Source organism: Xenopus tropicalis, chromosome 3, assembly GCF_000004195.4.
Source record: "Xenopus tropicalis strain Nigerian chromosome 3, UCB_Xtro_10.0, whole genome shotgun sequence".
Lineage (NCBI taxonomy): Eukaryota > Metazoa > Chordata > Amphibia > Anura > Pipidae > Xenopus > Xenopus tropicalis.
In genome coordinates, this window is record NC_030679.2 from 17189633 (window position 1) to 17216239 (window position 26607).

At 43.2% G+C, this 26607-nt stretch overlaps 1 protein-coding gene across 1 annotated transcript; it reads left to right on the forward strand.

Moving 5' to 3' along the window:
- Positions 1 to 245: 245 nt before the first annotated feature.
- LOC100486065 (clone X2.0 melatonin receptor) lies at positions 246 to 25002 on the forward strand. Its single transcript, XM_012954322.3, has 2 exons — positions 246 to 853; positions 24130 to 25002. The coding sequence occupies exons 1-2, from the start codon at positions 670 to 672 to the stop codon at positions 24900 to 24902; spliced, it is 957 nt and encodes a 318-aa protein (XP_012809776.1). The 5' UTR covers positions 246 to 669; the 3' UTR covers positions 24903 to 25002.
- The last annotated feature ends 1605 nt before the right edge of the window (positions 25003 to 26607 follow it).

Below are 26607 nucleotides of genomic sequence, written 5' to 3' on the forward strand. Positions count from 1 at the left end.
GCCCTTTTGAGGCTATTCCTGCTCTGCTTTCTTCATCCCACTCTCATGTGATGTTTAAAAAAACATGCATTCTCCCCAAAATAAGGTAACAGGAATGAAATCAGGCAGGGAGTATTTCTTGTTAATGAACAGATTATTATTATTATTATTATTATAGGAGCCATAGGTGACTTGACAGACAAATGTGCTTGATCCAGAGCTTTAGCTAATAAAATCATTGTTTCTTTCCATCACAGATCCTTCCACTAAAAAGCCTGTTCAGAAATTTGGAGAGAATAGCTCATGCCTTGCACTCTCGACACAACCAGTGTTTGTCTTTAATGGTATGCAGGAGAGAATCACACGCTGTCTGCTGCACTCTGAGACACCGAGCTCACTACAATGTGCTCTACTCATAGTAACAATAAAAAAAACCTGAATGGGATAAGACTCGGACAAATCCCACCCATAGCGTGATGCAAGGGATGGGGGGAGAGAACTGCTGGCATGTTAAACAGATGTTTCTAGGAGTTACACAGTTGTATTACTGTTTCATGCCTGAAGCTGATAAATTGCTTGGCTCACTGACTAGGAAATGCCTTGACAGCAACCAAAATATGTTCCAAGGGTTTTTGGCCAAAGGATCAGAAAGAGTAAGCTTGATATAGAGCATGGACAGTTGACAGTGAAATGGAGGAGGAGAGGACGACACAGAGGAACATCTCAGAGGAATTGAAGGATGAAGATGATGAGTATCCCACCTGGGCAGTCAGCACTCTAACCACAATCCTGGTGGTCACCATCAGTGGAGATATTGTGGGAAACCTTCTAGTCATCACATCCGTCTTCAGGAACAAGAAACTTCGCAAAGCAGGTGAGAGGGAGAGGGTGAGCTTGGATGATTCTAAGTTGGTACCTATAGACTTTACAACTTGAACAGTGCTCTGCAACCAGTCTTGGGATGCTGGGGTTGAAGATTAGCAGCAAAGGTTGAAGATCACTCTGTGCATGCATAAATATGAATGTAATTCAATGATAGAACAATAGAAGTGCAACAGAACATTGTGCCAATTGGATTTTAGGCTAATACACCAGGGTACACATTGGTTTTAGTAGAACCTAGAGAGAACTAGAGAGAAAAACACAAAAGGATGCAATCTTGTTTCCTTTGCTTATGATGTATGCTGATCATTATAAAAGCTCTTCCGAACTCAGTTAGTTCCCTGCTGAATGCCAATCTTCATTGACTTCAAAGGGAATCCCATCAGCAGCCTGGGTTATCTTCCATTTATTTCCCAATTCACGTTAAAGAACCAGTGCATTGATTTGTACACTGTGCTCATGAGAAATAGACTTTATTTATAAGTAATGCCTATTTTTTATTTATTTCATTTTGCATAGAACATTAAAAAAACATGGAATTTGTGCCAACAGATCATGCTGTTACTGTATATTATTCCTCGGGGCTGGCTGGCTTGTTTCCTCCACAGAGGAACCCCCCCATAGAACATGCCTATCTAGAAGTGCTAGGATGCTTTTGAAGTCTTGGGGATGCTATTAAAGTCCACTAAGAATGCCTTAGCTTGAAACAAGCAGCATGGCATCTCCCAATATTTTAATTATACAAATATTTATAAAGTAATGTTCTCTTTATAGAGTAAGATATGTGCTCATGTTCCTAAATTGAAGATAATTTCCCCATGTGAGTGAAGATTTGTTTTACAGCTTGTGTTAATTCCTCTATATTAGATATAGATGTTGTAGATACATTTATGCAATACAATGATGACTGCTGCTGGATATATATTTTTTTAATTGGTAGAAGAGACAAAAATAATCTGATACTATGCTATAGGGATCATTTATGTAGGCAAGTGCAGTGTGCAAAGTGAAATTTCAGAGGCAAATTGCCATATTATTTTACCCATAATACAGCTTTCTCCCCAATCATTCCAGCATTATGCAGCTACACTCTGAGTTGTGCCTATTGCATCTGATGCATCTATGCAACTGCTCTTGCATTTTCACACAAATCAGGAAGAAGTTGTGTGTAGCACTTTCAGAGTAAGGAGTTACATCACTTCCAGAGTGCACATTCAAATTCAGTTCATTGGGGGCACCTATTAACTCAACATTCCAGTTACTGCCTAGATCAGGGTCAGTAGTTCCAGGGTTCCCCAGCATCAGTAGGCAAAATTGTGCCTAAGAGGCAGGACGGAAATGCATGAGTGTGTTTGAACTCAGGTACCTTAACAAATTGCATCAAAATGCGCTCTACTTTGTATTTATTTTGAAGCACCCACACCTGCAGGTGCTTTCATGACACCTTTTCTATCAGTGGTAGTCCTAGTTGAACAAAATATCTTTGATAATAGTTAAATGATTGCTTGTCTTTACCAAGCAGTAACTTTTGAAACATAGCATCACAATCTCCCTTTCCAGTGTGAGCCCTTTCTCTTCCTCATTTATTAGCTTAGGATTAATCTATTGGCTGGCAATACAATTTATGCTGCGCAAATCAGCAAGAAAGGAAAAGGTGACAGGCAATACTCAGTGCTGCTCAGTGCCTATGTGGCTAGATGAAATCTGTTGTAATCTACAAGAAAACACTTCCAAAGAGTGACACTTCCAACCCAGTGGGACAATGTGGGACCCCAGTATCGGGTTAATGTATGCTTCATATGAACAATTAAAGAAACAGAGCTGTTTTTATAAAAAAGAAGAGGGGAAGTTGTTACCAAAGCTGAACTTCCCCTTTAGAAACTTTGTTGAGCTCTATACTAATCCTACTCTACTCTTATTTTAAAAAGCACTTTAATAATCCAAGACATTATTGCTCAGTCATAAAGACTGTTTGGCCATTCTCTGCAATGTTCCTGCTAACTTTTTGTGGCCTGTGCGTGCAAAATTTTAGTTTGCTTTTTTGTGTTTAAAAGACCAAAAAAGTGCCACATCATGAATGTTTCTGTGCACTTTACAATATGCTGTGTCTGATGGTATCATAACTGTACATCTTAGAGGAAGCATCTGCCTTATAGGGCCCCATCCTTATATTCCCCTCTGTCTAGTCAAAGCTCACAATATGCCATAGCTAGCCTATTTCTAATATCAGGTGAATCACCCTGCATGGGTATTCCTACATTATCATGAATAATCACATATCATGCAAGAGTCCAGGCACATCCTGTCAATGTAAATGGCAAGCAGCCTACTGTGAGTGGGAAATTTTGACCAGTATTACAAGTAGCATGATCAAATGCACCATGTAATTTTGCCATAGAAGTACCACATCAAATTCAAGCAGAATTAACACCTAAAAAAACACCTATAACAGTAATGATCCAGGCAGCTCACCACAGCAAATGACCATCTTGGATCTTGTTATGCCACCTTAATGCGCTCTGGCCTGCTGAGAAGCTAAGTTTAGGGGTGGTTAGGGAATTATCAAAACATCAGTAAAATGTAAGCTTGCATCTGACAGAGAAGCTGATGCTACAGCTCTGATTATTAAATAATTTAGTTACAGAACATGCTGGTTTCTATTCTATTCTGCCATGTAATATAAATCTGAATTAATTACAATTCCTGACTTGTATCATGACATTTACATTCTATTTATACAGTTACAGCTTAGGCTCAGTAAGTGACAGCAGCAGAGAAGAAAACAAGATTGGGGGCTACGGGGGGCATCTTTGGAGGCACAGATCCTCCCTGCTAAAGGGCTGTGGTTGCCTTGGGCTAGTACAGAAGCCCAAAATATAAGATGTAGCATGTCCTGACGAATTCTTTGCTGAGCTTTAGTTTTTCCTTTTTCTCTATCAGTCATGATGAGTACTACCACTTCAGTCTGACCTCCTGATTACTTGGTTGGGGCTCTCCTATTGCTGCCAAGGACATCCCCAGGCAAGATGGATCCACCAACTAAAGCAAAGCTGGACTTACATGGCCCATGTACGGGCACTAGGAGGGTCTGACTGACTGATATGTGGACTAACATCTGGCAGGTTTGAAAACCCTAGAGTGAGGATCATGATTGTGCATTGCTGTGGTCCTTGTTGGCCTACCATATCTGACTTCACCAAATAATGATCTTTGATCATATTGTCATCTTAGCAAACTTATCTCTGGTTAGTCTCAGAGAATATATATACATATAGTATAGACGCTAAGTATAATCACTGGTCCTGATAATGTTTAACTAATGTCCTGCTGTATAGTGGCCTCACAAAGGCTTGTGGACTCTTTCCCTTTCTATAGTCTCTGCTCTGATGGATCTGACTTTTAAAACAATGTAGCAGAAGCCACATGAATAACAGACCCATGACAAAGCACGCAAGGCCGACTTCTGCCACATTGTCTTTCAGTAGACAAAACCAGCAGTGCAGAAGGAGACAAAAGTGCTTCCAATCTATTAAAGAGACTTTGTCATCAGGGCCGGATTTCTACTTGGGGCGCCCCAAGGCCGCCCCCATTCGGCGCCCCACCACCCCCGCCACGTAAACGCGAATGCGCCTAACTTGCGCATGCGCGAACAACCCCCTATCGCTAATGCGCATGCGCAAGCGCCTAACTTAGAACTCCCATACGGAGCAGTGGGGAGATGTCCCCATTGCTCCGTATGGGAGCAAAATGTTAACATTTGCTTGCGGCGGGGCGGCATGCCGCCCCTGTGTATTTGCCGCCCTAGGCCCGGGCCTTTGTGGCCTCGCCACAAATCCGGGCCTGTTTGTCATAAAAAAATAAAATGTTTCAAACTGAAGCAGAAAAGTGAGGAAAAAATAAAAAGAGAGGGTGAGAACTTGTCCTTGAATTAGAGTGAATAGTGTATACTCAGCTCCTTTTATCAAGCAGTAAAGGGGCATTTATGGAAATTAAATTTGAAGCCCTTCTCGGTGCTTCAGATTAGTTGTATTTGTGAATAGGTAAACTGTGCGTTCTTCTACAAATAACAGGGAGAACTTAGTTTATATATGTCCCTGAGCCATTTATGCAAGTTCCATTAGTTTCAATAGGTAGATTGCAGGCACATAACACACTGGCTCAGCAACATAAACTTTATAGTTGGAAAGAAAACTGCCTTAGTTACCCCTTCAGAATAAAAAAATATATTTACTTATTGAGAGGAAAGTGCTAAGTGCGTGTCTTTTTTAACCAAAATGCAATATTCTTTCCCAGAATACCCACCCACTGCAATCAGGCCCAAAACCTTATGATAGTCAAGGCACAAATGAGCAAAACTGCCAGCACGGAAAGAGACAGTATGGTATGTGGGTGAGAAATACCCATCAATTGCATGCAACCAAGTAGCATAACATTAGAGCCAAAACTAGGAGTTGGCAGAGTAGGCACGTGCCTAGGGCACTGTGGGGGTTGCTGTTCCTATATTTGTACAGAATTGTGGGAGGGGATTTAGGCAAGTGAGCAGTTGCAACAGCCAGAGTTGGGACAAAACAGAACAGCACCCAAAACAAGTTCCAGGCCTCATCCACACCCACCGCTGCTCACCCCCTTCTCGCAACCTACTACCCTACTCATTTGCTCGGCAATTTTCTCCCTTTGCGCTAGTAACTTACCCCGTCACTGCCACAACACACACCTCACCTGCCTACTGATGGCCAATCCTGATGCCTAAGGCTAGCGTTAGAGAAGGTACAACAGGTATGTGCCTAGGGTCCTAGTGCCCGAGGCAAATGCTTTATCCGTCTACCCCTAATTTCAGTCCTGGAAAAAATGGTAGTGGGGGAGTTGAAGGTGCAAGTGCACAGAGGGTGGGCTGGCAGGGCGCTGACCCAAGTGGTATTACCTTGGGCAGCATTACTACTTTACCTGGCTCTGATATGTGTAACATTTAGCACCTATAGGTACAACTCACAAAGGAAGCACTAACACCAGGTGTTACAAGTGTAGCCCTCTTTTGCTACTGCATGAGATCTAGCACGCATTCACTTGCGTGTGGCGCTACAGGAGCCCTGGGCCTCCGCTATATGGAAGGGCAGGTACACTGATAACTGGCGTGCCTCCACCCAGGGTCAGGACAGGTTGGACTGTGGTACCCCTCCCTGGGAAACTTCTCTGATCCACAACACACAAACACAGGAAAGGTTGATGGATTTATTGGCAGGATGCTATACCTTTAAATTAGCAGAGATAGATACAGCCTGCCAGCCAGGGGCAACTTCACTCACATAACATACAGTAGGTGGTACTTTCTGAACTGTTGAGGGGAATCCCCCACTTATGTGGCAAGTGCTTCAGAGTCTTAGAACTCCCTTTGGCTTTCCGTGCCCTGAGAAGAGCACACTTTGTTCTTCAGAGCCCTGTACAGGACCCCCTTTCCTTCCGCACCCTAAGAGAGCGCGCTTTCTGCCACTGGGGAGGATTCCCAATTACTTTATTATAAAGAGCACTGTGTGAGCTACCAACACCTTGCTTGTCTATCTGCTTCCTCGTTCCCAGCAGCACCCTCTTCCCTCACTTCCTTCCTGTCAGCTCACACAGGGGGTGGGGGCTCATCCTCCTTACACAGTAACAGCACAGAGGAGAGACAAGTATACACAGCTCCCCTACATTCTCCCCCTGCTTAAAAACTGTCACCTCCTGGCTGACAAACAATAAAAAAAAAATATAACCAAGTAATGCAATAACATGAAGCATACAAAATCTTCTGGCCTGCTTTAGCTCACAGGGCTTATTTACATAACCACTAGCTGAAAAGGAACTGCATGCAACATACTCAACCTTATACTTACCAAGGCACATTTCATAAACTGAATCAATAATAGTATAGTCCTGGTGGTGCAAACACCGGCAGCATATTTACCAGATTGGACACCGCCCCTACCCAGGCATGGTAAAGTCCAGCATGTGGTACATAAGAAGGATTTCCCAGTGTATCATAAGTCAGTACAGGTGGGGGCTGCCGAACTCGTGCACCCCGTCTCACCTCTCTCGGGGGGAGTCCTCTAACTGAATCCTCATTAGAAGGGTTTCCATCACTCAGCAACAACCTCTGGTTTGTCTCAGACCTTGGTACAAACTCCGGGGATGCAGGATTCAAATTATCCCTGACAGGAATAGGCCGGTCCTCAGAAGGAAGAGAGTCACTCTGAGTTACATCATTGCCACCGTCATCAGGTTCAGGCATTTGAGCATCCATAGGGGTCTGTTGAACTGTAGGTGGGATTTCCGTGGCGTTGGGGAAGTCAGAAGTACCCTCCATTTGACCCTCCTCAATGTCAATACCCGTAGAAACATCATTTGCTTGAGATACAGGGAGTAAGTGATTTCTATGCCAGGCTTTTACTCGACCCTCTGGTCCCTTTATCTTGTACACCGGAATCCCAGGCAGCTTGCTCACCACATCGAATAGTTCATTTCTCCAACGGTCAGCCAGCTTATGCTTCCCAGGCACTCCTTAATTCCTTAATAACACTTTGTCCCCTGGAAGTAACTCTCTGTACTTGACTTTATGATCATACCTCCTTTTGTTATTGGCATTCAACTTGCTAACATTCTCTTCAGCCAAACGATAGGCAGTAGTCAAGCCTTCCCTCAATCGGGAAACGTACTGAAAGTGGTCCCGATGACTCACTCCATCTGTAGATACACCCAGCTGGACATCAAGGGGCAACCTTGGCTCCATCCCAAACATCAAGAAGTATGGAGAGAAACCAGTGCTATCATGCCGAGTACTGTTATAAGCATGCACCATAGCCTCCACATGCTTGCTCCAGCTCTTTTTATCCCCCACTGGCAGGGTACCTAGCATGTCCAACAATGTCCGGTTAAATCTCTCAGGAAGGGCATCTCCCTGGGGGTGATAGGGAGTAGTTCGGCTCTTTTCAATATGTAACAGTTGCAAAAGCTCTTTAATAAGACGGCTCTCAAAGTCTCTGCCTTGATCAGAATGTAATCTACTTGGCAACCCGTAGTGAATGAAAAACTTCTCCCATAGTACTTTAGCGACTGTGGAGGCTTTTTGGTCCTTGGTGGGGAAAGCTTGGGCGTACCTGGTATAGTGATCGGTGACTACCAGAACATTACCAATGCCCCTCGAATCATTCTCAATACAAAGAAAGTCCATGCACACCAAGTCCATGGGCTCTGAACTTTTAAGGTGACCCATGGGGGCAGCGAGGACCGGAAGTGTCTTCCTTTGCAGACACCTTAGGCACTTCCTGCAGTAACTTGCAACTGCATCTCTCATTTTAGGCCAGAAAAAGCGGTCTTGGACCAGCCCGTAAGTCTTATCCATTCCAAGATGTCCATGGTGATCATGCAGACTCCTTAACACCATGTTCCTGAATTTAAGGGGCAACACTAATTGCCGCCTCCCAGGGTGATTATGATATGGTATCAACCGGTATAACAGTCCTTGTTCCACACAGAACTTCCCCCAGTCACGTTGGAAAAATTCATACCCTCCTGGCAAACTCTTCTTGAGCAAAGCAGGATTTCTGCTGTTAACCGCTCTCCACAGGTGCCCTATCACAGGATCAGTTTTCTGGCTTTGAACCATGTCCTTGTGACTGATTAACTTGGATTCTCCCCCTACTAGAGCAATGGGACAGCAGTACATAGGTGGTACAGACTCCGGCCCTCCACCAACAGAATCTACGACCCTCAACTCAGAAAAAGCCACTTTGTCATCCACTACAGCAGCTGTAGCACAGTAGGCCTTCATACCGATGCTGGGTATCTCTTCCCACTCCCCATCATCCTCCAGGGCAGGCAGACCCGGTCGTCTAGAGAGAGCATTCGCTCCTATATTCCTAGGCCCTGGTTTGTACTTGAGGGTGAAAGAGTAGTTTGACAGTGCAGCTAACCAACGGTGCCCTGTGGCATCAAGTTTAGCAGTAGTCAATATATATGTGAGAGGGTTATTATCTGTTCGTACTTCAAACTCTACTCCATATAAGAAGTCATGCAACTTGTCCACAATGGCCCACTTAAGAGACAGGAATTCCAGTTTATGCACAGGATAATTCTTTTCACTGGGTGCCAGACTCCTACTAAGATAGGCCACTGGCCGCAGCCCTTCTGGGTACCTCTGGTGTAGGACACCTCCCAACCCTTCATAACTGGCATCAACATGGAGGACATATGGTCTGTGAGCATCTGCATAAGCCAATACAGGGGCTTCTGTCAGCCTTTTCTTTAACTGAACAAAGGCCTCTTCACAGGCTGAAGTCCACTTATCACCAAAAGGGGCTTTAGCATCTCTTTTTGTCTCTTCACCATGCACATTAGAAAGCCTCAACAATTCATTTAATGGGTGGGCCACTCTTGAATACCCCTCTACAAATCGCCTGTAGTAACCACAAAACCCGAGAAATGATCTCAGCTCAGTGACATTTTTGGGTTTGGGCCAGGTTACCACCGCTTCAATCTTGGCCGGGTCAGTTCCTATTCCTTCTGTAGAGACCACATGGCCTACATATGTTACTGAGGAGCGGCAAAACTTACATTTGTCGATTGACAGTTTTAGTCCTTCTGCTATTAATCGGTCAATCACATTCATCAGACGCTGCTCATGCTCCTCTAGGGTAGTCCCAAACACAATGATATCATCCAGATACACCAAGCACTCTCGGGGCGACAGGTCCCCCAACATCTTCTCCATAAGTCTCTGAAAGGTAGCTGGGGCCCCACAAATACCTTGGGGCATCCTTGTGAACTGGTAAAAACCCAAGGGGCATATAAATGCAGTCTTTTCCTGATCCTCAGATGCACATCTGGTACCTGGTAATAGCCAGAGCGTAAGTCCATTACAGTGAACCATTTGCTACCATTAAGGGCTTCCAGAGTCTCCTCAATTCGAGGTAGAGTGTACTGGTCAGGCACAGTGCGTCTATTTAAAGTACGATAATCCACGCACAACCGGATTGAGCCGTCCTTTTTCCTCACGATGACTATAGGGGAAGCATAGGGGCTCCGACTGTCAGCAATAATTCCTCGCCTTTTCATTTCCTGTAAGGTGCGCTGGAGATCCTCCCGGTCCTTGGGAGGGACTCTCCTAGGCCGCTCCCTAAATGGAGTGGAGTCGGATAAGCGGATAGTGTGCTGGGTACTTTTAGCACACCCTACATCCATTTCGTCTGTTGAAAAGACTTGTTTGCGTTCTAGTAAACGCTTCCACTCCTCAGAAACAGGGGAATCCCCAAAATCAAATGCCAAGTTTGATACAGAAGCAGATACTGGGGTGGACTGAACCTCTGCAAGGTCAGAAACCTCATGAACGGGGTAGCAATAGGCCAACTCCTGTTTAGGCCGGATTACTACAGCATATGGAGAGAGATTTTGAACAGTTACTTGAGCAACTAGGGGTATTTTCTTGCCCCACTCTTTCATCTCCGGAACAACTTTCCACCCATTCTGGGCCACTGCCTCAGAGGGGCTTTCAACCAGTACACATCTATAGCCTTTCATCATCTCAGGTTTTACATCAGTTAGTGCTCTCACAGTCCTAATGGACCTCGGGGGAATCTCAACAGTTTGCCCAGCAACATGGCGTAACAACCCATACTTGTAAGTAACTGTGAAGGTGTTGCAAACAACCTCTGGACCATGGTCAGAATACCTAGGGGCTTTTGTCCCAGCGACTGAAGGGTTTAGGGTAGTCCGTACCTCTCTAACATTTGTTCCCAGAATGATGGGAGCAGCGTTAGGGTTTCCCGTATCTGGGCAGACCACAGCATCAACTTCCTGGGACAGAGGCAGTGTACCATGGCACCTCGGCATGGTTATAGTCACTTGTAGCAATCCATGTATGGGGTAGGCCTGCTGATTCAGCCCCCACAATTCTAAACCTCTAGCGGGCTGTAAAGGTTTGTGGGCTAGATGTTGCAGGTAATAACTATAGTGGATTATTGTGACCTGTGATCCGGTATCAAACAAAGCTTGTACTGGCTGCCCATCTAACAGGATGTCCACCAAGGACTTAGGGCCCACCATGTTTCTGTCCTTTATCGCAGAGGGTTCTGTAACCTTGTTGGGGTAGCTACTTGGCTTCCCACATGACATTGTCTGCACTGCATTAGGGGAATCTTTCTCAGGACAGTCTTTAACAAAATGCCCCTCCTTGCCACACCCGAAACAACTGGTAGGGGTAGTGGCAGGTACCCCCTTATGCCACTCTGACGGGGACATTTTCCGGATTGGGGTTATTGATGGTACACCCTTTCCAGTTACCTTAATATCCTTCGAGGTGGGTAAAGCAGGGTTCTGCTTTGGTACCCGGGAGGTACCAGCAAAGCGTAGGGTTGCCTCCTCTTGCTTAATCACTTTCATCAGGTCAATAAAGCCGGTATCTCTTTTATCCCTCAGGAGTATTTGCAACGTGGAATACATGGGGAAGAATGGGGACATCCCCTTTAGTAATTGTTTTAGACGTAGTGTATCTACTTCCTCTGCTGTAATCACTTTTTTTGACAAGAGATTCCGCAGCATATTCTCTAGACGGAGGGTGAATGCAGATACATCCTCATAAGACTTCTGTCTCATCTGTTTAAAGTCAGCCAATAACTGGTCAGGGTCCTCATGCTTCCCATATGCTGAAGTGAGGATATCAATTATGTCCATAGCATTGTAATCTTTGTGACTGGCTTTAAAATTTAACACAATACTAGCTGCAGGGGGACGGACATGCTCCATAATTCGCTGCCTCTTGGTTTGTTCTGAGCAGGCCCACTCATCTAACGCTTGTAGTGCAGATTCCTTCCATGTCTCAAATCCCTCTTCCCCTGTAGGAACCGGCTCTGTGCTTTTTATAGTGGCTCAGCTGCAAGCCCTGAGCCAATGCCTCTGTCATTTGGGTTATTGGGTCAGTCAAGGGATGCTCTGAAATGCTGACATCCTTGGCTTCACTGGTCTCAGTTACCAGCGGTTCTTGCTTTACTGTGTGCTGCACATTGCAGGGTAGTGACGGCAGCAGCCTCCTTTTTCTACTGGTGTAGCCTGCATCTGGACTGGGTGCTTCAACTTTCCAGGGGGCAACAACAGCCTGGGGGTACACCAGGGGGCACCCTACCGATAAATCACCCGCAGGGAACACAGCATATGGCCCCACTTCTGAATTTAGTGGATCACTCACTTTGAAAAGCAGGACTGCATAAACGTCCATGGTTGATCCCTCATCTGCTATCAGATGTGCACCCTCCAAATGTCTGTATTTAGACAGGTTACTCTCTAACATTTCCAGTGTAACTTCAGGTGGTACACGATCAATGGCAAATACATGGTCTGGGTTCACCTTTTCCTTTAGGGCCCATTCATAGACCTGGGCTGGCGTTATTAATGGCATATCTGCAGTGATTTCTGCTTCGATCTCAGCAGTGCCTCCAAATGTAGCCCCCTTTTGCTACTGCATGAGATCTAGCACGCATTCACTTGCGTGTGGCGCTACAGGAGCCCTGGGCCTCCGCTATATGGAAGGGCAGGTACACTGATAACTGGCGTGCCTCCACCCAGGGTCAGGACAGGTTGGACTGTGGTACCCCTCCCTGGGAAACTTCTCTGATCCACAACACACAAACACAGGAAAGGTTGATGGATTTATTGGCAGGATGCTATACCTTTAAATTAGCAGAGATAGATACAGCCTGCCAGCCAGGGGCAACTTCACTCACATAACATACAGTAGGTGGTACTTTCTGAACTGTTGAGGGGAATCCCCCACTTATGTGGCAAGTGCTTCAGAGTCTTAGAACTCCCTTTGGCTTTCCGTGCCCTGAGAAGAGCACACTTTGTTCTTCAGAGCCCTGTACAGGACCCCCTTTCCTTCCGCACCCTAAGAGAGCGCGCTTTCTGCCACTGGGGAGGATTCCCAATTACTTTATTATAAAGAGCACTGTGTGAGCTACCAACACCTTGCTTGTCTATCTGCTTCCTCGTTCCCAGCAGCACCCTCTTCCCTCACTTCCTTCCTGTCAGCTCACACAGGGGGTGGGGGCTCATCCTCCTTACACAGTAACAGCACAGAGGAGAGACAAGTATACACAGCTCCCCTACACAAGTATAAGGCCCATTTGTGTGTTGTTGTAGGAGCAACTGGCAAATTGGTTAAGGGTCCTACAGTTGACGCAAATATCCAAAATATGGCAAGTTAATGGGCAGGGGGACCCTATGCATTATAGGGCTCATTTACGACTGCAACTGCATTTAAATTGTGCAAACTGGATGTGAATTTGCACAGTTCAGTAAAGTTACTTAATCCAAAGCCACTCCTTGCAATCCAAGCTTGCGATAGCGTCAGGGTTCCCACAGTGCCCAGTCTCAATCATGCAGCAAGCATGCACCTAAAAAAAATCAGAAGCTGATTTTACCACATGCGCTGAATATTGCTCAAGCCAACTTTCAGCACAATTGCGTTTACAGAAAAATGAAAGCACATTTGGATGCTGGTATTATAGAGGAAACTTCTGCATTCTAGGTAAAAATGTGGCAATTTTTTTCTGAAATTGAACTGCACACTGCACTACGTACACACTCATATATACATCAAATGCATCCTGCATATTCCAAGAATCAAGCAATAATGGATCATTTTGTTAACCTTTACTACCTTCCCTTTTCCTGCTTTAATAGGTATAGTTTCTTTTTATATAGCGATAATCAGCTCAGTATAAAACCCCCCCCCCCATTCTCGCAGCCATAGTAGTACTAGTGGCTAGATTAAACGAAATGCAAATCTTTAAAACAATGTAATTTAACATTGCTCAGAGCACGTTTGCAATTTATTTTTTCCTAGTTTTTAAGCCAAAGGGAGTCCTTCTAAAGGTTCTGAAGAAACTGCCACATAAGTGGGGTTTCCCCAGCAGGTCACATCTGCATTTTATGTAAAACTGCTCTTGGCTGGCTGTATTTTCAAGTTATTTAGGGTGAAGACACACGGAGCTACAAGTAGCAGCTACTTGTCACAGCTACTAAAATAGACAATGTTGATCATTTACTGATAATTGTCTCTTTGTGTGTTTTAGCAGAGGCAATTCTCAGTATTGTCTATGGCGGGGTATTTTTTGGCGTTTAGTAGCCATAACAAGTAGCTGTTACTAAGTAGCTCCGTGTGTCTTCACCCTTAGAGGTACAGTGTCCTGCAAATCAACTTTTACTCTGTGCGTGATTGCAGATCAGAAAAGTTCACAGGGAGGGGTATTACAGCCCAGTCCTGACCCTGGGTGGAGGCACTCCAAATTATAATGTACTTGCTCTCCCATATAGCAGAGACACAGGACTCCTGTAATGCCAAAAAGTGGAAATTAGGCAGGATTTCCTTTCCAAATGTAACTCTGTTCTGCTGCTGAAGGAAATCATGCCTAATTTCTACTTTTTGGGGCTACATGTAGAGCTGTCAACTTTCCATTCCAGTGCCCTGGGGGATTTGCGGTGCACAAAGCACGGCACCACAAATTTTGGGGTTGTGGGCTAATGATGCCATTTTGTGTCGTCATCGTGCATGAACAAACAATGTTCCTCCACTTTAGAGAGGTTACTGTGCATGCGCACAATTTTTTTTTTAAAGGCTCAGGGCTGGGGGGGGGGGGGGGGGATTTGACTGAAGAGTCGGGAGACTGGGTGACCCCTAAATCTGGCAACTCCCAGGATTTTAGTGGGAGGTAACAGTCCTGTACAGGAGTCCTATGTTTTGGCTATATGGGAGAGCAGATCATAATCAGACTGGCCCACCAGGATACCAGGAAATCTCCCGGTGGGCCCAGGGGTCAGTGGGCCCTCCTGCTTCTGACCATTTGGCTTACTTCATGGTCATTCCCTATTTCTGAATGGGAACAAAGAGGAGAAATAGATAGAAGAATAGATGCTAGCATGTAAATAAAAATAATAGGAGAATTAAGAGGTTGGGTGAGGAAAGGAGGAAAAATATGTTGGTGAGTGGGCCCATGGCCTGAGGTTTCTGGTGGGCCCCTGGGGTCCCAGTCCAACACTGGAGCAGATACACTATAAAATGTTGTGCCTCCACCCAGGGTCAGGACTGGGCTGTAATACCCCTCCCTGGGAACTTCTCTGATCCGCATTCACACACAGATAGGCTTGATAGGTTTATTTGCAGGACATGGTGTCTTTAAATAATTTTGATACATACAGCCTGCCCAGGAGTAACTGCACACAATATTGCAGATTGTGGGGGATCCCCACTTATGGGGCAGTTTCTTCACAGCCCTGAGAAGGACTCAGGGCTTTTCGTGCCCTGAAGAGAGCACACTTTGTTCTTTAGAGCCCTAACAAGGACTCCCTTTCCTTCCACACCCTAAGCAGAGCGCGCTTTTCAGCCACTGGGGTTCTCCACTGACTTTCCACACACATTAATATGTGGGATCTTACAGCCCCTTTCTCTCACTCTGCTGCTTCTCTCCCAGCATTCCTCTCAGGCCTTCCTTCCTGTCAGCTTACAGGGGTGTGGACCCTCCCCTCTCTGCACAGAATCAGTCCAGAGAGGGTTTGACATGAATTCACAGGTTCCCTACAGATATCATGTTAAATAAAGGTATATACTGCCTATTTAAGAATGAGAACACTTTAAATTAAGCCCCAATCTGTCCACAGCTTGTCCAGTTGGGCTCTGCCACACCTGAGACCAAGCCAAACCCTGCCCTACTCCTTTCAGGTCCTCAGTTCATTATTTGGTTGTCTCACTAAAATAGATGTTCCTAAGCTGTGGGACCAAAGCAGTGTAGGACAGGGCTTAGTCTGAAGGCCAGTTAGATAAGAGCAGATGGGTAAATGGGGTACACATGGGGACACAGCATAGCCACCTTTCTATAATTCCATTGATTTGGCTGAGCATCCCAGGACTTCTAAAGGAGATGCAACTTTCCATTTCTTTATCTGCCTATGAGCCATGTGCTGACATTAGAAAATATCAGTCAGCTACCGTAAATATACTGAAAATCATACAAAACTTGGTTTAGTTCAATTGCATTGGTACAGTTATTGGTCTGTATACAGTCTCGCTCATCTATACTGGGTCTGCAAGCACCCAGCTAAGCACCCCCTGCTAAGCAGCTCTAAGCAGCTCTATCTGAACTACACCCCCACTAGCACCACTCTCCAACTGACTCACTAATTGTTCCTTCTCCAACTGCAGTCCTCAGCCATTGTGCCCAAGGCAAGTGTCTTGTCTGCTCCTACCCCTAGTTCAGCCCCAGCTTACTGACACTCTGGCAAGCTGCAATGAGTCAGATCTGACTCCTACAGTGGTGGGTATGCCACTTTAGAAAAAGGAAAAATTCTGCAATGCTTTTACAAATGACAAGTTTTTTAACCCACTGGAGGCCAAAAAGCCTAAAAAAATATTTTTAAATTTTAATTTTTTCTATTATTAGTGATGTTCACAAAGCCTGTGTCCTGTACCTGCCCCTAGAAAACCCGCACCTGCCAGAGCCTGTGGGCATTTACATTTACATCAACCGGAATCAACCAGTATTGTTATGGGGTGGATTGGGCTTGCCATTGACAGCATTGACAGGGAGGGTTTGCTGGAAGATCACAGCCAAGGTAACGTGCAAGGACTCAAGGTGGCAGGTCTGGTAATGCCAAAAGCTGGACCCACCCAAACCCACACTAGCAACCACACTTTGTTAAACCAAACCCACCCAACTCACAGGTATCAGATATATCTGCACATCACTAAATCACACTTCAGTAAGGATATTTAGTAAGTATGTAAGCGGAAACGTCATGAGCAATGGGAAAAACAGAAACAAACAACTTTGGGAAAACATGGCATCTATATGATCTAGCATCTTACACAAGTCTGAGTTTCCCTTGAACACCAGAGCTGTCGGGAAGAAGAAAAACTCTAATCATTTAGTCAATTACACACTGGCTACTCCAAAGACTTTAGTTCAGCAACAGGACGTTTCAATAAATCATTGTCAGGCATTCCCATACACCTCCTTGACCTCTGGCATAGCAAATGACTTCTTGTTAACTTATTAAATGTCACTGACACTCTCAGCATTCACATTAGTTTCATTAGACAGGGATTCAGTGATAAGCACTTCTGTAATGACTTGGATTCTCACATTATACCACCTCTGGGCTGTTAATGGGCCACGGGATGTTTACAGGGGCCTTGAAAAACATAAATGATCTATTTCCATGAATAGTTATTTGAGAAGAAGAAAAGAATGATAGTAAACGTATGTGTATCACAATAACAAGATGTAATAGCAAAAGAGTGGGGATATTTCTACAGCAGTAACAAAACTGTGAGCCATTTATCATTAATCAACTGAATAGGATTTATACAGTAGGATGCAGGTTATACTTACAGAGCCACGACATGCTTGTATGTTGTTGCTGTTAGTAAAACAGTTAGCATAAAGCATGAAAATTCTTATGCTCTGGTAAAATATAAGTGTAGCCTTGAACATTAATGGCTGTATTTTGGACTAGATCACTAGCAATTAACAATGGTCTTGGACAGAAGTGAAAGAGCTCTTATAACGAGTTGTAAGATGGTTACCACACTGATGTCATGATGATAAGTTATCAGTTAGTCACATATTGATATTTAAGATTGGATAATAAATTGTTTGAAAGACTGATACGCTGATCATAGGTTGCAATTTGGTTGTTATACAAATGGGTTGCAAGTTTGTCATTATACAGATTTCATTATAGTCAGTTCATCTTTATATTAGTGCATGGTTGACGGGTAGTAAGCTGGTCACCACACTGATTGCTAGATGTTGGATTGTACGTTGCTAACCTTATTGACGGACTGTTGATGGGTTGAAAGGTGGCAACTATTCTGATGCCCTGCTTATGGGTTATAAGTTGGTTAACATGTTGATGCACTGCTAATGGGCTCCTGATGAGTTGTAAGTTGGTTCCCACATTAATGCTCTGATAGTGGGTTGTAACTTTGCCACTATACTAATGCAATGCTTATGGGTGGTAAGGTGGCCACATACTGATTCACTGCTGATGGGTTGTAATTGGTCACTATATTAATTTTGGTGTTGGGCCACATAGGGCCACATAGAGGGCTTACAGCAGAAGTGGGTCCCAACCTGAACAGAAGCAATGGTTGGATTTAATTTGGGTGCAGATTTGCTATTTTGTATACTACTGGAATGGACTAGTGTTTTCCGATATGACCAAAATGTGGCCTGAATACATACTATACTATATATGAGGAAAACCAAGAAGGGGAGAAAGGTGATTTAACCAATAAAGTCACTTGTAACTACAACATCTGATAGAAATAAGTGTAAAGCAATTGGGCTTCCTGAGTTTTCTTAAAAACCTTTCACCTCTCATCTGAGTTGTTTTTTTCAGTGAATTGAAGAAGCCATGCTGTTAAGTAGTAAAATGTTTTTTAAAAAAAAACTCTAAAAGTTCAGGTTTTACTAGATACTGTATATCATGACCTGGATAAATGAAAATCTTCATAGACATACTGGGGTTGATTCACGAAAGTGCGTTAAAACGAGCGCTATTTATAGCATGCGTTAAAAATTTTATTGCTTCTTATTTTTTGTGACTTAACGCACGATTCACTAAAAGGATACTTGCGTTAATTTAGACGCGATGTTGTTTGCTTTATTTAAGCCGCGATGAGCGTTTTTCTTTGTCATTTTCAGCATTTTCTGAAAATGACCATTTCCCTGAAAACTGCATCAAGGCATCACTCTAGGGCCCACACATACTTGAAAAAATCCCACTGCAAAGTCCATGTTGTGTTACCAAAAGCTCACCAACCACAATCTTCTTTAAGTACCGCCTGCCCCAAGTAGCACAGACTAATGTGATATTTAGCGCGTTTAATGATTCATATGTGTTTGTGAATCATGCGTTAGTAGTATTTCTACGCTCGAATTAACGCATGCGTTAAAATTAACGCATTGCAGTAGCGTGCGATTTAACACATGCAAAATTACTTTGACGAATCGGTCTTCATTTATTGCGTCAATTTTAACGCAAAAAACCATGCAATAACACTTTTCGACCTGAATAAGGTCAGCCCCACTGTCTCCTATAAATTTTTCAAGACAGCACTTGTGGATTATTATACGGATGAGTAACCTCATCACTGGTGTTATCTTTGTATTGAGTATTCAGAACCGTGAGATACCCAAAAACTATGCAACTATTGTGACAATGTGACACATATGTCCACCTTTCCCCACTGTTTAATAAGGGCAGCAGGCATGAAAACCAGGCATATATGGAATAGAGACGTTGAACATGGAATCAAGAATCACAAGTCAGAATATTTTCATTAGTAATCAAATGTAGAGAATGCATTTATTAATTAGTCACAATTGAAAGCATATTTTACCTAATCATGTGCAATGCTTTTAACCTCTGCATGTGGTCTGTTTATTAGTAAAAACAAAAAAACAATTACATGTACATTTTCCCATAATGCCATTGAGTGAGTCTGATTATATTTAACATTCGTCACACCGGTCTTGAAAATTTCAGTCTTTAATTCATATATAATATATGAGCTTAGGGAGGAGCTCTGGGCTGATTTTGCCTTGGGGTTTGATCTATATAGCCATGACAGCTTGCATCATAATGGAAGGGGTTCCTCTGTGCTAGGGGAAAAAATAGCTAAGAGACTGGGGGAGTAGTTAAACTAGGCAAGGGGGGAAGTTGAGCAAGAGCATTATGTGGAAGCTAGTGTAAAAAGGGCAGTGAGATAAAAAAAAAAAGGTATCATGTGGGAGGATACATAAGTAGCAAAAAATGAGGAATAAAAAATAAGGAGATCCCACTGTTTCAAAGAAAACTGTCTGCAATGGTAACCAGGGCTGGATATAGAGATCTGGGGTGCCACTAGGCCACTCGAAACCCAAATCTCTAAATCTGGCCATTGTTACATTACATTTTACCCCCACACGCTCGCAACCCCCATTCCCCCCACACTCTTGCACCCCAGTCCCCGTTCTTCCAATGATGGACACCACTGCACTGGGGACTGGAAGTGTGGGAGATTCAAATCTCCAATCCAGTCCCCAGTGCAGATGCGGCTAGCGGGCGGACCCAGATCTTTGTCGCCTTAGGCCTGGGCCTGATGGTAACTTTAGATCTAAGTTTCACTAACAAGTCAAAAGGGTTGAGGAGACAGCCTCATACGTATGCAAATCCCTTTAACTTATTAGATCTAGTAATGTAAATATCAGAGGAATACGTAGAAATCTTTGCTGTCAATTGGCCGATGAACAGAGCTTGTCAGGTAAAATGGGAGTGATGGAGTTTATTGCATGTATTGAAATTATGATATATCTGGTATCACTGAGACCTGGTGAGATGAAACAAATAGCTACATCCTTTTTAGGAGGGACACAGGGATTTAAAGGGCATACAAATTTCTCTTTATGTAAAGCAAGAATGAAAGCCATGCACTAAAAAATTACCTTGGATACCAGCAGAATCCACCCAAAGGGATTACACTGGGTCACAAGTCATTCACACACCAAACACCAGAAATGATGACAGGCAGACCTATGCAATATTTGGCACAACTGTGTCATATTTGCATAAAGTGCACGTGCAGTTGTGTCCAGGGTACCTGGTGGCACATTACCCATGATCTGTGCACTGTGGTAGCAAGAATGCAGAGCTAGAAGATAAATTATAACTTAGGGGTAAGCACAGGGAAGCCCTAATTATTAACTATAATAAACCAGTTTATAATTAAGCCTTTTCTGCCCTTTAGGTCTTGTTTTTTTTTTTTTTCAGAATATGAAAAATCACATGGGTGTGGGTGACAATGCATGCATTTCTTACCCTACCACTGAAACTCTGGAGCATCTCCTCTTTAGCCCTCACTTGATGTCACATTGACAGCTGATCCATTGCTGTACCGCACAACAAGAGCCAATTCAATGCACTCAGAAAATAAAGGGCTTAGATTTAGTTCTGATGTTGCAATTAGGCTTCAAAGGCTCTGGATTAGTTGGAGCCACGTGTGCCTTTGACTTCTTGATTAAATGGGCAGCAGATCTGACTTCCTTTAAGGTGCAATCAGAAATGTAATTTTCCGGGTCACCTCTTCAGTTACATAAGAATCCCTAACAAGTCACCCTTCCCCTGCTCTCAGACCACAAGTGCAAAACTCTCATCCTGTTAGTCAACCGGTTTAATTAAAGGTGACAGGATCTTTACTCTTTCATTCATATAGAACTTAATGATTCCCACCCCCTTTTGTTCTTCATAACTGGTTAAATACCAACAGCCACTTGCTTTTTCATGTATGGAATGGAATTGGCCCCTCGGGAATTAAAGATTCCTGCCTCTTTTCACGCTCACATTATTTAGCTCTGTGACCCATATACATGTACTATGAATATCAGTTCGGGAACTGGCCAGTTTTAAAAATGTCATGCAACATGTTGACCAGAGCAGAATAAATGTGGAACCTCTTTAGTGCCAGGAATGCTATAAGAGGCACTTGCACCCTCCTTCGGGACAATCAGGCAGAGAGTATGCCAGATTTGCCTTAAAGGGGTGGCTCACCTTTAAGTTAACTTTTGGTGTGTTGTGTTGAGTGGTCAATTCTAAGCAACTTTATAATTGGTATTTATTTATTTATTTATAGTTTTGAATTATTTGCCTTTTTCTTCTAACTCTTTGCAGCTTTCAAAAGAGGGTCACTGAACTCGGCAGCCAAAAAACTATTGCTTTGTGAGGCTACAGTTTTATTATTATTGTTACTTTTTATTACTTATCTATCTATTCCTATACCAACTGCAATGAATTAAGGATACTCTTTACATCATACTAAATGTTTACTCAAAGATGAGCAACCCCTTTAAAGTAGGTTGAAAGCCATTAGGAAAAGGTTTTCAGAGTTGCTCAGTGCAGGTATAGACTTTCACACCTTAACTGCCACAGTTCTGTTCTGATTACTCTTCTCTTGCTACTCATTTTTACTGGGTAATGGAATGACTGAAACCCAAATTGGCATGCAAATTGTTAACCTAATGCCAGTTTAAAGTAAACGATTAGAATCAACCTTTGAAGCCGTTGTGTGTTTGCCTTTTTATGACTGTTATTGCATTGCGGTGCCTAGGTCTTAATTGCATGTGATTTAAATCTACTTGGAATGTGCTCCACAATTTGCACTGATTAAATCAAGCATGCAATTCCAATAAAATATCCTGGCATGCAAATCGGGTCATTAGGAAAACCTTTTTCCCTATGCACATCTATTTCAGTGTGCTCTCTCTACTTCAAGAGGAATGGCTGGCCTGGACAATTGTCTTTAAACTGCAAGAACCAAGAAAATGGAGCTGGGTGGTACACTCTTTCCACCACCAAGATTTAATTTCTTACAGTACTTCACATACACCTTCACAGCTGGCTTCTGCTACATTGTTTCAAAAGTCAGAGCTAGCAGTGTAGAGAATAAGAAGGTACCGTATATACTCGAGTATAAGCCGATCCGAATATAAGCCGAGGTACCTAATTTTACCTAAGAAAACTGGAAAAACCTATTGACTCGAGTATAAGCCTAGGGTGTCACCAGTAGGGCTGGTGCGAGCGAGCCAGCACACAAAGGGTGCTCACACTTTGGTTTAATTGAGTATCCAAAAAATTGCCCCCTGTCTAGTTTAAGAAATACATATAGGGTATAGAGTGTTTTAGACAGTGGTGGCCTAAGAAAGGTACTAGAAATGGACTAGACATGGTGGAGTAGGCAAAGATCAGGAGAGACTGGAAAAGGCAAAGAACAGGAACAACTGGCCTGACATGTGCGGGACAGGTAGGAGCAAGTTGGAACAGGCATAAAACAGACAAAAGCAGGACGGAACATTTAGATAATCCCCTACTCAGCATTATAGCATTTACATTGCTAATACCAGGAATATATTGAATTCTTATCACTACTTTATATATATAACTTTATATAAATGCCCATGCCTCAGCTTGTAAAAACCATAATGACTTGTATGGACCTTAAATAACATAGGCAGGGCAAACATTGGGCCTGTACTCCAGTATGACTTGTTCGATGTGCCGATGTGTGCTCAAAAACTCGGCTTATATTTGAGTATATACGGTCATTACATTTCCATCTTAATTACATTTCCATCTTAAAAATGCACATGCAAAATGAATGTATATTTGAGAGTTGCTTGGAATTACAGTTTTTTCAACATTTTCTTTTAAGATAATATTCTTAACAAAATTCACATTTAATGTGGTCTTCCTGAATACAGAAGTCTATTGTTAGGCATTTTGCAGTGTTTACCTAACCAGTGTGCTGTAATAACCTGCCATCCGGTTTGCCTCATGTCCCTTTAATCTAGATGGTAAGGAACAGGCCAGGAATCTTTTAGAAGTCAAGGTCACATGACATCACTGCTAGGGACCTTGCAAGGATCAATGAGGAACAGCCTATGGACAGATGATATATTAGTAGTATAGGAGTGGAACAACAGTGTTATGGCAAACACCTTTGATATTGCTTTGTGCATTGTCCTTAAATAAAATGAAAATAATATGTGCCCTGAAAGCTGAACTTTGATCCTAATGCAATAAGCCTATACATAAACAGTTTAAAAATGGGGTGAAAGGAACCCACCAAAAAAAAAAACATTTGACATAGGAGCTACTTTATCATTCTCCTTTTATTTCTTGCCTCTTCTGTGCCTTGTTACCCCTCCCCTCTGCTTATTCTGTGCTTCTCTATTTTCATTACCCTAATCACCTAATCTGATGTACCTAGATAGGTAGGAACAGATCAATCATAGTTCCACTGTACAAGGCACATAATTATAGCTGCTCTGCTTTCAAGGAGCATCACAGTAAACTGGTCCATCATGGAGCATTTTTTAATCATCTAGGAAGTCACTAGGTGCCCCACTGCCCTTTTTGTACTGGGAATAAGATGTAGAAATTGGCTTTCTCATGGTTACTATGCTCATGGTGTGACTGGCAAGGAGGTCTTTAAAACAACCTAAGTTAAAGGAGGGGAGAGCCACAGTGCTTGAAGGGAATTGGCTAGCCAACGCACTGGAGTCCATATAGAGATTTTTGGACTGGATTGCCAATCCAATTATTTTCATTAATAACTCTCTCTCAATATTTTTAGTAAAGTCTACCACTTTCCTATAGACATAAAAATGTTATTATAATGATGACAGACTGATAAATATTTTTTCTCCTCTGCAGGAAATGCATTTGTGGTAAGCTTGGCAGTAGCTGACTTGCTAGTCGCCTGTTACCCATACCCCTTGGTTCTGTTGGCAATTTTTAACCATGGCTGGAGGATGGGCCACTTGCACTGCCAACTGAGTGGATTCTTCATGGGACTCAGCGTGATCAGCTCTGTCTTCAATATCACCGGGATTGCAGTCAACCGCTACTGCTATATCTGCCACAGCAGCTGGTACAATCGCCTGTTCTCGAATACCAGCACAATTTGCTACGTGGGTCTGGTATGGGTATTAGCTCTGGCGGCCATTTTGCCAAACCTTTTTGTAGGATCCCTACGATACGACCCCCGTATATTCTCTTGCACATTTGCTCAGTCTGTCAGCTCCCATTACACCATTGCTGTTGTCATCTTTCATTTCTTCTTGCCTATTGGGGTGGTAAGCTACTGCTATCTACGCATCTGGGTGCTCGTACTAAATATTCGACACAGGGTCAAACCAGACAGGCACCTCCAACACCAGACATGGCCTTACAATATCCATGGGTTTATCACCATGTTTGTGGTGTTTGTTCTCTTTGCAGTATGCTGGGGCCCGTTGAATATCATCGGACTGACGGTGGCCATCTATCCACCCCTTGGAGATTCTATACCTCGATGGCTCTTTGTAGCTAGTTACTTCATGGCCTACTTCAACAGCTGTCTCAATGCTGTGGTCTATGGTGCTCTGAACAGAAATTTCCGTAGAGAATACAAGAAGATTCTATTGAACATCTTCCAGTTGGCCTGAAGAACTGTAAAACATTTAGCTTTTAGTTCATTTAACTGTATGTACAAAAGAAAAAAAAGACCTTTTATATGTAAATAAAGCTACCTGCACCTTGCATGAATAGCTGAGTGAGTCCTGGAAATGCTAATTGCAATTCACTGAATATAACCATAGAAATGGTGCAATTATGGTATGCAATTCAGCAAGCTGTCTTGAAAGGGACGTTCACACTCATGTTTATACATTTATAAATTTACAGCTTCTGTGTGGATTCTTAAACTCCTTTCTATTTTTGATTCACGACATCTTGAAGAATATTCTGCCTTAGTATATTGATAGGATGGGAGAGAAAGGAGTTAGGTCCAAATATTACATTAAAAGAAGACCTACATAGCACCTGAGGTTGAAAAGAGTTGTAATTTCAAAGTTATATTTCCTAACATGCAGTGACACTATTTATTTATGAAAGCTGCCTGGGAAGTCTTAAGGGCGTATACACAGTTCCATGCAGATTATTTCAACTCCATATGGTCCTACACTTGTCCTATGCCCTTCCATAATAAAGGCAGACCTATACATTATCATCTTAGCAAGGTCAGACTGACGTGCCAGAATATACTGTAGGGATATCCCCTGGTGGGGCCATGGTCAAGGTGGGCTTTCTTTTCTGGAGTGCAAACCCTTTACCATCTTTTTCAGGTTCTGCTTATGTTTTAAAAATGCAAACCATGAAAGAAACCCAAAGGAAATAAGAGTTTAATTAGTACTCTGATGGGATCAGGGAAATGGCTGAGGCCAAATGTGTTACAGATAAGCAGGGGATGAAAAAGCTTACTAGTGGTTTATGGACCCTTTATATCAGGTTATATCAGACAATCTCCTGAACTCCAAACTGAATGTCAGAATGGGAAAGAAAGGTGATTTAAGCAATTTTGAGCATGGCATGGTTGTTGGTGCCAGACGGGCCAGTCTGAGTATTTCACAATATGCTCAGTTACTGGGATTTTCACACACAATCATTTCTAGGGTTTACAAAGAATGGTGTGAAAAGGGAAAAACATCCAGTATGTGGCAGTCCTGTGGGCGAAAATGCCTTGTTGATGCTAGAGGTCAGAGAAGGGTATTAGTATGGTGTTCCTAATAATCCTTTAGGTAAGTGTATATGATGAATGTGAATGTATGCATTCACCCACACAAATACATACATACATACATACATATACACCAGTCCTTGTGGATTAATAATAAATCTGATTTACAAATGCCTTTAGTCCTCATTGTTTATGTTTTATAAAGTGCAAACGCTGTTGAAGTATGGCTGCACTGGTGCGAGGCACAGGGGGTGCAAAGCAGTCCTGTTCTTATTGCATGAAAGTTAGTTAACTGGCTTTGTGGATGTTTTTATACATTATGTGTCCCTAGATCTGCTTGTACTCAATCACTGCCCCCACCACTCACACCTCAATCCCACTGCGCTCCTAACCTTCTCTTTTCTCCTGCTCCTACCCCAAATTGAGCTGCACTCGGGACTGCAAGGGACATAGGTTTTGACAACTATCTATATCTCTAGTCCCCAATATAAAAATAGCCAGTGGGTGGCATGCTGCCTCAAAACTTTTTTGCTCCCTAGGCTTGCACCTTCCCACAAATCCAGGCTTGGGTTGATTGGATGCTCCAACATATGGGTGCTACCCAGCTGGTCATCATCCTAGCTGGTACGACACCT

Excerpts from the sequence above, each read along its gene's own strand:
- LOC100486065 (XM_012954322.3), top strand. The coding sequence starts at position 670 with ATGGAGGAGGAGAGGACGACACAGAGGAACATCTCAGAGGAATTGAAG. Across the intron at positions 854-24,129 it reads CAAGAAACTTCGCAAAGCAG|GAAATGCATTTGTGGTAAGC; the intron begins GTGAGAGGGAGA and ends TCTCCTCTGCAG.